The 13383-nt window shown below is 47.7% G+C and overlaps 1 protein-coding gene across 9 annotated transcripts in view; it reads left to right on the forward strand.

The window, feature by feature from the left end:
* The window catches only part of Banp (BTG3 associated nuclear protein), a 72637-nt gene that overhangs the window by 40191 nt on the left and 19063 nt on the right, over positions 1-13383 (forward strand). For all 9 annotated transcript variants that reach the window (XM_013354941.2, XM_013354956.2, XM_013354946.2 and 6 more), the window contains 2 exons: positions 3156-3395; positions 8073-8240. In XM_013354941.2, coding sequence (XP_013210395.1) covers positions 3156-3395; positions 8073-8240 — 408 coding nt within the window. The remainder of the gene's footprint in view (positions 1-3155; positions 3396-8072; positions 8241-13383) is intronic.

Below are 13383 nucleotides of genomic sequence, written 5' to 3' on the forward strand. Positions count from 1 at the left end.
CTCGAATTTGCTCTGCAACTAAGGAATGATAGGCCTTGAAATTTCAGTCCTTCTGCCTTAGCCTTTGAAGTAGCTGGGATGGCAGGCCTGTGCTGTTTCATTGTATTTTAGTTTTTACATAGGTAATTTGTTAGTGATATAAACTTAGTTTGGGTGAGATAGAAGGTATCTCCTAATTGTTGGAGCAGAAGCAGTAATTGTGTCCCTCCCCCACCCCCCCACCCCCACAGGGTTTCTCTGTAGCTTTGGAGCCTGTCCTGGATCTATCTCTTGTAGACCAGGCTTGCCTGGAACTCATAGAGATCCGCCTGCCTCTGCCTCCCAAGTGCTGGGATAAAGGCGTGCGCCACCACCGCCCGACTTGGAACAGTAATTGTTAAACCTAGTTTTTGCCCATATCTTCTGTGGATAGTCAGGTTCTCCTGTACCCCATTCTTAAACACTTGTGAATATGAGGGGGCTTAGTCACTCAGAAGCTAAGTTGGCTGTGCGACAGATACAAATTAGCTAAATGAATCAAAACAGATTCTGTTAATTAAGAGATTTAGTTGGGTTTCCATTCCCACAGTGTGGGCATTTGGTAATTCCTAGAGGATGGGCTAATCTTCCATGTAAAATGCTGAACACTTAATGACAATAAGGAAGTATTGTGTTTCAGTTATCACTGGTTCAGAATAGTCCCTCTGGAGCTCACTGTTTCTGTGAGTATGGTTCCATGACACATTCTGCTCATCAGTCAGGACTTAGTGACAACCTCTTGTGACAAATGCCCTGTAGGTTCCTGTGCTGTGAAGCTAATGGCAGCCTAGGCAGGCTTCAAGTGGCCTGCAGCTTAATTTTTGCTTTGTTCTTCTTTATTGTGACCCACTTCTGAGATGCCCAGTCAGAGAAACAAGCTGATGGCAGATGTGTGGATCTTGCTTGTGGAATGACCACGTGGTATAGAGTAGCAGAGTCCTTCTTGGTTGTGGTTAGTTTTCATATGCTAAGAAATATTCGTGCATTACTGGTTAGAAACCACAACTATATAATAAAATTGTTGACCTAAAATAGCCTACTAAAGAAAGAAAAATGAAAAATCATACATACCAAAAACCTTTTTGAAAAGAAAATGGTGGAGTAGGCCATTTTTAAATTGAAATTTGTAGTTTATGGAATGAATTTCAAAAATTTTTCACTTCTCTGCCATAGAAATAGCTTCTGGCTGTTATAGTTATCCTCTAGCGTGTGGCTGGTCTTCCCTTGGTTCTTTCTGCTCCCCTTGCCCATGCGGAACTTTGTTAGATACTTAGCCACCCACGTGGGGATAGGGATTATGTCAGAGCATCTCAGAGTCTAGCTGCAGGTATCGGAAATGGGTGTGTGGACGGAGAGGTTGCCCATATTCCATGGGTGCTTCTGGACTTCTTTGGGGGGGGGCAGATGCTTATAAATGTACAAGAAGGTGTTTTCTGGACTACAAAGAGGCTCTTCTTGCCCACTTGCTGGAAGAACTGGGTTAAATAAATATGATCAGTTTTTGGCTGGGTCTGAAAACATTCTGGGCTTTGTGTGGCAGTATGGCCTGGAAGACGGTGGATGCTGACTCTTGTTTCTTGTCTGGTAAGTTTCATGGGACTTCATTCTGGTTATCTTCATTTTTGGAACTACTTATGTCTCATGAAGCATGTGCCTTAATTTGGCAGACTGTTTGGGTTGGCTTTACAAATACAAGATGGGAACTAATTTTTCATATGGATGGAAAATATACTTAACACTAGTTCATGACTACAAGGCTGTTGTCTGAGAACTTACCTGTAGGAGGCTGAGGCTGACCCCAGGTAGTCAACTGACCTGAGGTTTGGATTATTTGGACAGCTCTGAAGCCTCCATGGATCACACCTTCTCTAGTTTTTTTTTTTTTTAAATTACCCTTCTACTGGAGAATGACATATGTCATTGGCCTCCAGCAGAGCCCCAGGCATGGCAGTTCTCCCTCCTACTTGTCCCCTGTATCATTGAATGACAGCAGGCGTAGGCCTCTCTTGACCTGAGATGACTTTCTTCACCCCACATAGCACTCTTATGCTTGCCTGCCACACTTGCTGCCACTGGTGTTTCTTGCTTAGCTCACTTAAACTTCCTGCTTAAGAGCGGATTGTACACACAGAATGTTGTTAGTTTCGTGATGTATCTTCAGATCATTTCCACTTTTGTTGATTGTTGAGATGGGGTCTCCTTATGTAGCTTATGCTGTTCTGGATCTTACAACCTCCCTTTCTCAACCCTGCAAGTTCTGGGATTACAGGCATGTGTCACTATACCACTGGATCTTTTTTTATATGCATACTGGATATAGCAGTGACTGAGTGACTTCCAGAACAGGATCTGTCTCTGAGAACCATCTCTCCACTTATGTACCATTGATACCAATGAGAAAGAGATTATTTATTCATCTTGTTCCAAATTCTAAAGTTCAGTTATTTTTATCCTTAGCTATAGCTGAAAGTTCATGCCCATTCTCCATCCTGCTAGCATGTCTCACTGTGACCTCCCTTCCTCCTTCCCTCTCTTCCCTTTTAGGTTTTTTGAGACAGGGTTTCTCTGGGTAACAGCCCTTGCTGTCCTGGAACTAGCTTTGTAGACCAGGCTGGCCTCGGACTCACAGAGATCCGCCTGCCTCTGCCTCCTGAGTGCTGGGATTAAAGGCTTGTGCTACCCTGCCCTGCTGTCTCCGTGATGTTTTTAAGACAGTATTGTGATAAAGGGATCTGGCAGAAACTGGCTGGGAGAGGTACACATGACACTGACTGGAGCACGGTCAAAGATGACTTAGGCTTGTAGATCCTGGAGACTGGCAGTGCTTGGACTCTGCATTAGCAGCATCCTTGTCCCCATTTAAGATTTCAGTTTTAGTTCTGTTATCCCAAGAGGGTCCCGTTATTTGAGCCCATATCTTGTCTGATGTATTCTCATCATCATCGTCTATACTCAGGATGGCTTGGCCTGCTACTGGCTAACAGCACTGGCTACATCTCAGCTCAGGTGTTCCTGGCAAACAGATGAAGGTTGGGAGCTTGGCTTAGCAGTCCCAGGGAGATTATATTTGAACTGTGTGCTGTGCTGTCTGAACCTGCTTCTGAGCTTTGCTAACTGACACCTTTCTCTTCTTCCAGAGGACTATCCCAATGGTACCTGGCTGGGCGATGAGAACAACCCTGAGATGCGGGTGCGCTGTGCCATCATCCCCTCCGACATGCTGCATATCAGCACCAACTGTCGCACGGCTGAGAAGATGGCACTGACGCTGCTGGACTACCTGTTCCACCGGGAGGTGCAGGCTGTGTCCAACCTGTCGGGCCAGGGCAAGCATGGGAAGAAGCAGTTGGACCCCCTCACTATCTATGGCATCCGGTGTAAGTTATACAGCTAATAACAGCCAGGCTTGTGGGGCTGCTGAGGTGGTCAGGGAGCTGAATTTAGACCATGTTTCCAGTGCTGGGGGTGATGCCACGCTAGTGATTATCACAGAGGTGGGGCTGTGTCGCACCCTGTGCTGAGAGCAGCACTTGGGAATATACTCCAAGGAATTGTGGCTCCCAGTGTCAGTCAGGCTGGTCTGGAAGAGAGAACAGAGGTGGGATTCCTTGCTGCCCACTGGCACAGTGCTCCTGAGCTGCCCAGTGGCATGAGTGGAGTCTGTTCAGGGACGACTTGGCTTTGGCACCGTGCTTGCTCATGAGCTGACCTGGCTGTGTTGGAAGCCAGTAGCACTCTAGGACCAGTTTTATCACCCTACACGATCTTGGTGGGTTTTCCTTGAGGAACACTACTTGCTCAATCTGGTTGTCTGTGTCATCCTGGTGATACTTGGAAAGCTTGTAAGAAGCTCAGGCTCCTCATCAGTGATCACTCTGATACCCAGCCTCCTAGACTGTTCTGGCAAGTGGTGGCCTCTGCTCATGTGCAGGATGATTCCTGGGCTGGCTGTGTGTTTAGTTTCACTGGGGCCACACCTTTGGCCTTTCCATCATCCCAGAGGGGGCAGCTTCTTTGTCCTTACTGAGGAGTCAGCAACATGGGGAAGTACTGGGGCCAGAGGAACCATAGCTCTCTGAAATATCCCACAGAAGGTAACCTTCCTTAGACAGAGAAACTGGCACTGGGGCTTCAGAGTGTTGAGCCAGTGGGCCCCATATTTTAGACTAGACGCCATGGCCTAGCTCCAAAGGTTTGTGGTGAGTTGGGGAGAAAAGGATGCTAAGCCTACAGACATCTGCCTAAGAGTCTGCCTTGCCTTCCCCAAACCATGATTTGCACTTGTGTTCAAATTTGTAGGCCGTATGTGAGGGAAGGAATGTAGGCTGTGAATAAGAACCATGGGCCCATGGCCTTGGGCCCCATACTAGTCTTAGCTTTGTAGGAACAGAAACTGGGTGAATTGCTGGCATTCTTCCATCTGCGTGGGCCCTCGTCAAGGTCTGGATGCACCACACAGACTCCTCCCTTGGGTATAGACCCACCTTTAGAGGCTACTGATGGGGCCATATCTACCCAGCCTCCTCCCCCAGCCCTTCTGTCAGTAGTGTTAGCGTTCACATGGAATCATTGAGTGTTAAAAAAAAGATTGTTCACCTTTGATCTCCAAGCCTCAACTTGTCTAGTATTGCCTTAAACTTCAGAGTCTCATGGTAATTCCTGCTGCTGGCTTTATTCATCTAGTCCTGTTAGCTGTGGTCTTGTCTCTAAGTACCATCTTCACAGCCTGTTGAGTTTGCAAAGGATTGGTTAGCTCCCCAGGATTTGAGTCCTCAGTGAAAGCGTGTGCAGAAAGGCAGTAGTATGACTTTGAGTGTCTTTTGGATACAGGCCATGTGCATCGGTGTGGCGTTGGTCTGCCATTTGGGCAGGGGTCTTGAGATATACTGAGAGCACTAGTTTGACCAGAGAGCCAGAGAAGAGTTTGGTCAGTGTGAGCTGGTAGCTGTGTGAGAGACAGGTGGGAGACCTCTTCTCAGAAGGGATTGGACACTGTGCTGTGGACCCAGCTTAGAATGGCCATCATAGACTGCAAACTAAGAGGAGGAAGAGGAGTTGTCAGGAAGTATGTATGGGTCAGGATGAGTCAAGGAAGCCTGGCAGGAGACCTTGGGAGACTTGGAGGGGCCTGTTTAGAGTGCTCCCCAGCTCAGTGCTCCTTCCTGTCCATGGGGGTGGTGGCTGTTGTTTTCTGGGGGAGCTGCTGTTATCTATTATGAAAAAAATGAGTTCTTGGCTTGCGGTTTCCTGCATGGGTTTCTACTTGGACTTGAGATTACTTTAGCAGTGGTAGTGTCCTCCTTCCTTTGTGACTGGTAATGAAATATGCCACCCACTGAGGGGCAGCTCCGTTTGTTCCCTCTAGTCTGTTGCCTTTCCCACAGCTCCTAGCAGTCTCTTGTGTCGGCTCACTGTGTGAGAGCTGGGAAGCTACTTTTATGATTTTCAGAGTCAGCAATGGAGTTCTGGAGGGTGGAAAGGCCACTAGCAATGATGTGAGCTTCCTGGCTCTGCTGCTAGTGGGTGAGCACGCTGGGGCACCTTCCACAGCGTGGTGCAGGTGTGCCCTTGACCTTAGCCTTCCTGTCAACTAAGTAAGTGCTTCACTCCTTGGGCGACAGGTGAGCCACACGGCACCAACTGGAAGCTTCTGTTCCTGTTCTTCTGAGGGCTTCTGGTTTCTTTGTTTTTTTGTTTTGTTTGTTTTGTTTTGAGACAGGATTTCTCTGTGTAGTTTTGGAGCCTGTCTTGGAACTTGCTATGTAGACCAGGCTGACCTCAAACTCAGAGAAATCTACCTGCCTCTGCCTCCTGAGTGCTGGGATTAAAGGCGTGTGGACTCAGCTAAGGGCTTCTAGTTTTGAGCGACGTTTCTACTGCCGGACCTCAGGGTAGCCTTCTGAGCAGGGTGGAGCAGCAGGCTTTCCTTGTTTTCAGCTGAGGTTTTCACCTCATTTGTGATGGAAGTGAATGCATAGGCGGATAGCCAGAAGCTTTACTATGAGGCTGGTCTTACTTTCCTGTCCCTAGTTTTTGCTTCTAAATGGTCACAAGGACAATGACATTCTTATTTCATGAAGCTGTCAGATGTGCATCAAATAAAGTAATTGGTCAATAGTGGGTTCTGTGGTGACTGACTGGGGCCAGGTAACTAGTGTGTGCCTCAGTCCTTTACCCGTACTTAAAGCTACATGCAGCACGTGTAATTGCTCAGTGATTTATCAAATACTAACTCTATGTCTGTTTAGGAGCACTCCAGCTCACACCTAGATTCCCTTTCATAAGGAAGGGTGGAAAGTGGTCCCATGTGGTCTTCTCCGCAGTCCAGCCTCCTTCCAGATCACAGATGTGGCTGTTGCTGTTTCCTGATCATGTGCTCACAGAAGAGTCAAGGCATTTCCTAATGCCTGATACGTAATATAGCATTTAAAGGCTTTATTTTCATTCTCTCTTGTATTTTGTATCCATAGGAGCAGTTTTAGAGTTTGTGTGGTAACTTAGCTCTCAGATATGATCCAAATTCAGTGGCTTTAATAGTCAAAACAGGAGATTTTCCAACTTAGAATTTTTATTATTATTATAGTTTTAAATTTTTCCTGTTAATCAGTGAAGTTGCATGAACCAGCTACAGAGGTTACTGTTGAAGAGAATGTCTTGTGTCATTCACCACCACTGCTGCCATTGGGTATAAGAAAGGGCCATGGGCTGGAAACATGGTCCAGTGGTTAAGAGCTCTTACTGCTCTTTCGGAAGACCTGAGCTTGGTTCCCAGCTTCCACAATTGTGATTCACAACTGTCTGTAGCTCCAGCTCTAGGAGAGCCAGTGACTCTGACCTCTCTGGGCATCTCTACTCAAGTGCACATGCACAGGAACATTTGTGCACATGCATGCATATACATATACTCTTTTTAATTGGCAAAGTCCAAGAAGTAGCAATACAAAAAAAAAAGTTCTAAAAAGAAAAAAGGGAGGGGTGTCACATGGGCTAGTGAGATATGGAGACAGACTTAGGATAGTCTATCATCTCTATTATGTCATCTGTTTCTGGTGGCCTTCTGTGTCTGTGGTGTCCTGATTGTTGAGTGACAGTATCTGCATGCTGTTCAGTGATGCTCCTGGTGTGCTTTGTACACATAAGGATCAGCAGTCTGGGTCCCAATGGGTGTGCATGGCTTCCCCTCCATCCTCCACTGGTGGGTTGTGGGTAGTACTCCAGGGAGTAAACAGTTGCTGTGCTCAAGGAACTTGTGTTCTGGGAGACGGCCTGGTAAGAACACAGGAGCAAGCATCTGTCAAGGAGCACTGGCCAAATAGCTCCAGATAATGGCTGCTCACTGCACAGATAACCAGTGTTTGCTGAGTTACAGCACAGACAGCAAAACCAAGTTTCCTGCATTTACAAGGGAGAAGGAGTTACAACATGTTCATGTATTACAATCCAGGGAAGTGATGGGTGTTCTAGAAAGCAGGCACGCTGTGCCGAGGGGAGGTTTGGATGAGGAGGGAGGACAGAGTACTGTTGACTGGTCTGGGCAGAGGTGGGTGGGCGGGACTACAGCTCTAGCAGGAGTAATGTGCGAAGTCTCCATTTGATCCCCTAGGCAGTCGGGTGGTGTGTGCACAGTGCGAAGTCTCCATTTGATCCCCTAGGCAGTCGGGTGGTGTGTGCACAGTATGAAGTCTCCATTTGATCCCCTAGGCAGTCAGGGTGGTGTGTGCTGTCTTGTGAGTTTAGGGGAAGAGAAGTTGGAGGCTGCGGAGCCGGGAGCCTGGAGAAAGAGTCCCCTTGGTGTTGGGGTGAAGTTGGTTTATTTCGTAGTTACATAATAAGAAGAGTGACAAGTATTTGCGTTTGGCCCTGCAGACCCAGTGACCTGAGTGACTCTTCCCTGATGCAGTTAGATTTTCTGGCTTGAATTCTGGAAGAAAATCAGCCTTCCAGGAGTAGGCCAGCAGGTCAGCTAGGTCTCTTTGCAGCACTCAGCTCTCAAGAGGGGAGCCCAGGTCAAGCCTGCATCTGATAGCTTTTATCTGGGACATGTTCTTTTTTAGGTCACCTCTTCTATAAATTTGGAATCACGGAATCTGACTGGTATCGGATCAAGCAGAGCATTGACTCCAAGTGCCGTACAGCATGGCGGCGGAAACAGCGAGGCCAGAGCCTGGCGGTCAAGAGCTTCTCCCGGAGGACGCCGTCCTCATCCTCATACAGTGCCTCAGGTATGCTCAGAAGAAGGCTGCCCTGAAGCCTTTGTTCTCATGCAGGAGGGCAGCTCTGGCCCCACTCAGGGTGAGGCTTGCTTATTTTCCCCTGTAGGTCCAGCAGGAAGAATTTGTGTGTGACCTTCCTTGTGCTGTCTGGCTACTCATCTCCTGAGTGTCTTGCAACCTTAGTAGTAGTTACTGTTGCTTGCCGAGTGGCTGTAGGTGAGGGTGGAGGGCCACATTATGCTCTTGAGTCTTAGTCTGAGGCTGTAGACTCAGGCTTGTCCTCAAGATCCCCGAGACAGATTCTCCAAGCTCTGCCCATGGGCCTGTCCTCCTCTCTTCTCTCTAGTGCTAGGGCTGTGCCCAAGGGCCTCGAGCAGTCTTGGCTCTGGTACTTTGCACTGGGCTCTGTCCTCACCTAAAACAGTCTTTTAGCCTCTTTTTCACAGCTTTCTTGGCATTAGCAGTGCTCCTGAAAGCTGAGTTCTGTTTGGGGTTGGCTCAGGACCCAGAGCAGCAGTGGGCAGGGGCTGGCAGGGCTTTCAGTACAGGCTTTGTCCAGGGACTTTGTTTTGGAGGCTACAAAGCTGCTTACCTGGAGCCCTCCCTGACCATCTTCCAAAAAGTGCTCTTCCTCCCTTATTTTGGTGGTTATCAGATACTTGGCTCTAGCTGTTGCCAAGGTTCCTAAGGTGGCAGCTGTGTGGGCCACACACATTGTTCCCATGTAGAATGAGGAGTTTTGAGTTCTATCCTGGGAACCTGAGGGAGCCTCTAGGCATGGGTGGAATGTGTTTGGTGAAGTTATATCTGGCTGAGGCTGTGTGCATGTGCATGTGTGTGTATCACACAGTAGTTGTTGAATGGGACAAACGCATCTTATGAGTAACTCTTGATTACTGTCAACCCACATTGGTTGTGGTTTGCTCCTTTCTTACTTGAACAATGGCACCTTCATGGTGGCAGCTCTGGCAGTGGCTTATCAGTTCTGTCTGTCTTACTGTGGCTCCCGTGTTATTGTCCATGAGCTCTGCATACGTGTGATAGTTTAAAGTTTAGGAGATTCTGCTTTCATCGGGTTGCAGAATTGGGCACTGGGGTGAACCTTGTTATAGAAAGTTGCTGTGCAGACAAGAAAGCCTAGGTCTGTGGACCCAAGAGCAGGAAGCTGGCATGCCTGTCCTCAGTCAGCATGCCTCCCAAGGCACAGTTTGGAATGTGGAGCAGCAAGGGGCTTTTGGGTAGTACACAGCTGAATTAGGAGTTGAGGAAGCATACTCGTGCTGGGAGAGCCCAAGTAGTGAATCTGGTGAAACTAGAAGTGAGGCTTCAAGTCACACAGAGTCCCCTTGGATTCTTGCTGGTTTCCCATGCTTGCCGTGTATAGCAGCTGGACATCTTAGCCAATTTACCCAAGCTGCCATTGGGCGGAACAGGTGTCCACATGCCCACCAGCCAGAGCAAAAAGCCGTGAATACTGGTCCAACTTTTGAGAGAGCTAGAAGGCCATGGCTGGGCTCTCCCCAGAGTAAAGACAAAACGTTTTTTTAAAAAAAGATTTGTTTGTTTATTTGTGTGTGTGTGTGTGTGTGTGTGTGTGTGTGTGTGTGTGTGTGTGTGTGTATTGTCTCTTGCCTGCATGTAAGTCTATGCAGCATATGCATGTCTGGTGCTAGAGGGAGGAGGTCAGAAGAGCATATCAGATTGTTGCCAGAGGTTTCTGTCCCACTTGTTCCTGCAGCCGATCAGTCCCAGAGAAACACACAGAGGCTTACATTAATTATAAGCTAGTTGGCCTATTAGCCCAGGCTTCTTATTAACTCTTTTTTTTTTTTTTTTGGTTTTTCGAGACAGGGTTTCTCTGTGGTTTTGGAGCCTGTCCTGGAACTAGCTCTGTAGACCAGGCTGGTCTCGAACTCACATAGATCCGCCTGCCTCTGCCTCCCGAGTGCTAGGATTAAAGGCGTGTGCCACCACCGCCCGGCTCTTATTAACTCTTACACCTTACATTAACCCATAATTCTTGTCTGTGTTAGCCACATGGCTTGGTACCTCTTATCAGCAAGGCATTCTCCTCATCTTGCTACATATGTATCTGGATGATGACTGCAGGCTGACTCTTTGCTCTTCCCAGAATTCTCCTGTTCTCGTCACCCCACCTATACTTTCTGCCTGGCTACTGGCCAGTCAGCATTCTTTTAAAACAATACAAGACCACTTCCCCACGGCATCAGATCCCCTGGAACTGGGAATTATGGATGGTTGGGAGCCACCATGTAGGTGCTGGAACTGAACCCAGGTCCTCTGAAAGAGCAGCCAGCACTCTTAGCTGCTTAGCCATCCCTCCAACCATGTAAAGCCAGAACTTAAAGACAACCTGAGAAGATTTCACTGGGCTCACAGGTATCAGCACTTTAATAGGAAGACAAAATCCAGACACCTAATCTGGGAACATTTACAAGATATCGGATACGGTACCAAGAAACAGGAAAATGTGACCTATGACCAAAACAGAAAGCAAACAAAACCCAGATCCAGCTAACCAACCAACCAACCAACCAACCAACCAACCAACCAACCAACCAACCAACCACAAACCTAGTGTCTAAGGAGGCCCAGTCTGGAATTAACAGCCCACGTCACTAAAATGTTGTTAAAGTTGTGCTCAAGGGCTTCAAAGAGGAATAGAGATGTAGCAGCAAGGAAAGAAATGAGTTTCAAAAAATTGTCAAGCAGAGTTAGAGAGGAAACATGAAGGAGCAGTTGCTAGGTATTCATGCCGTTGAAACTGGCTGTTTAGTTAGGACTTGAAAGGAATTACATCAAGCAGAGCTTATTAGACAGGTTCCCAGTGAGCCAGGTCTCACCCCGAATCTGACACAGTGTGATGTCATGGCCTGTATTGCCAACTTAGTGACGAGCACAGGGTGGGTGGAAAGAGACAGTTCTGTAGCAGTACACGTGCTCAGAGAGCGTGCCAGGTACATGTGCAGTCCAGAAAAGTGAGCCTGGAGGCCCCACGGCTGCATTCAGATGCATGCTGAGCCCTGGTACCTGTGCTGCTGGACAGGGCACTGTCCGCATTGCCTCAGCCACCGCAGTGATGGTCTGACCCATGGCCACAGGGCAGTGTGAGGGCTGTCAGGAATCAATGTTTGTGGTGACAGTGGAACTTGAGCAAAAGGATGAGACACTCCAAGCGTACAGCGTTTGATAGTGTACATGCAGGAGCTGAGGAGTGGGGCATTGGTGAGTTGGACTGCCTTCAGAGGTGTGGGCACCAAGAGATTGGCATAGAAAAGGTTGGGGCTCCATTCATACATATCCCAGCCATTAGAGCATTCCCTCCACAGGTGCTCAGGTTGTCAGGTGGAGGTGTGCTGTTTTGGAATCATATGCTAATTCAGGTAGAGTGGAGTGGTCTGAAGCTCCACATTTCTAACCCGCAGCCACCGGCACCCCCTTTGCTGGCAAGCCTGATTGAGACTCAGTGCATGTGCCTGTTTCTGTGGCTCCTGCTCTAGTCACTGTCAGGCTTATTTACTTGTTAGTGGTTGAGCTCTTCTAGTTACTTGTATTTCTTTCTACTGCTTGACAGTGGCTTAGCATGATGATATTTATATTCCGTTTTTCTAATTTTTAATTTTTTTCTTTTTCACTGGTAGCTATTTTCTTTACTACCTATTGCTGTTCCGTTTATGAACATATTAGCATTTCTCTAAGATGCTATGAATGCTGGCTTCTTGTGTGGGCAGCCAGCCACTGTGGAGTGTATTAAGTGCCCAAAATCTGGGCAGGTCCCCAGGAATGTCATGTTTGAGAAGCCCTGGCAGCTGTCAGTGCCCCCCTCCCAGGGTGACTGTTGGGGAATGGACATGCCCTGTAGTATGTGTGCTGGTCTGACTGAGGCATCGTTCCCAGAAGGCTCTGCCAGGTGGCTGTTCTTTGTTCTGCTTGACCTGTGGTCTCTGTCCTCCTGCCAGTGGACATTGTTAGAGTGAGAGCAGTGCCAGCCCTGTTCTGTGCTCTTTGTGTTTGGAGCAGAAAAGAACCTGTGGCTCGGAGGATGCTGTTCATGGGGATGGGGGGGTGTGAGGCATAGTTAATTGTAACCTTCTTCCTGTGGCTTTGGGGCGAGCTCAGAGCTGCCTCTGATATAGTAGATACAGTTTCAGGCCATGACTGGTTTGGCCATTGCTTTCAGAAGAGAGCCTGGGTTTCGGCTCTTCTGACCACTCAGCATCCATGGGGTCTTGTGACAGTGCCCTGCTTTGTAAACTGATGAGACATCTGTCTGTTCTTACTTACATGCCACATTCTTGGCCTAGATCTGATTAAACAGGGTGGGTGGTTAGGAAAGGGACTTCTGGAATCTTCGTCATTGTTCTGTCTGCATCTGCTGTTGGCTTAGCAAAGCTATTCTGGTCTTCAAGGCTATTTTGGTGATGGTAAAATGTAATTAAGCCAGAATCCTGTTAATTTGGAATTGGTATTGATTCCAGCTGGGTTGCCTTGTTACCTTAGACTTGTTAGTGGAGAGACAAGGGACCACCACACAATACTGCAAAATAATTTTTTTTTTCCTTAAAATATTTATGTAGATAAGTTTTCATCTTTTATTTCATTTTGTTTACTTTGTATGTGTATTTTCACGTGCATGCCCCGTGTGTGTGTGTGTGTGTGTGTGTGTGTGTGTGTGTGTGTCGGGTAGGTGTGGTAGCGAGAGCATATGTGACTTGCACGTGAGCGGAGGGCAGAGAACATCTTGCCAGAATAGGTTCGCTCCTTCTGTTTGGATTTTGAGGATCAAACTCAGGTTAGCAGTCTTGGTGACAGGTGCCTACTGAGCCTTCTCACTGGCCCTGTATGAGTTTTGTGCCAAGGATAGTGTGGTCGTTTGAATGAGAATGGCCCCCATAGGCACCTGTATTTGAATGCTTGGGTCCTAGCTGGTCTACTGTTTTGGGAAGGATTAAAAGTTGTGACCTTGTTGGAGGAGATGGGTCAGTTGGGGTGGGCTTTGAGGTTTTTGAAGCTCATGCCAGGCCCAGTCTCTTTCTCTCTGCCTTGTTTTTGTGGCTCAGATGTAAGCTCTTATCTCCAATGTCTTGCTTGCCTGCTTGCCTTGCTCCCTGATGGTCATAGACTCATCTTC

Source organism: Microtus ochrogaster, chromosome 4 (assembly GCF_000317375.1).
Source record: "Microtus ochrogaster isolate Prairie Vole_2 chromosome 4, MicOch1.0, whole genome shotgun sequence".
NCBI classification, from domain to species: Eukaryota; Metazoa; Chordata; class Mammalia; order Rodentia; family Cricetidae; genus Microtus; species Microtus ochrogaster.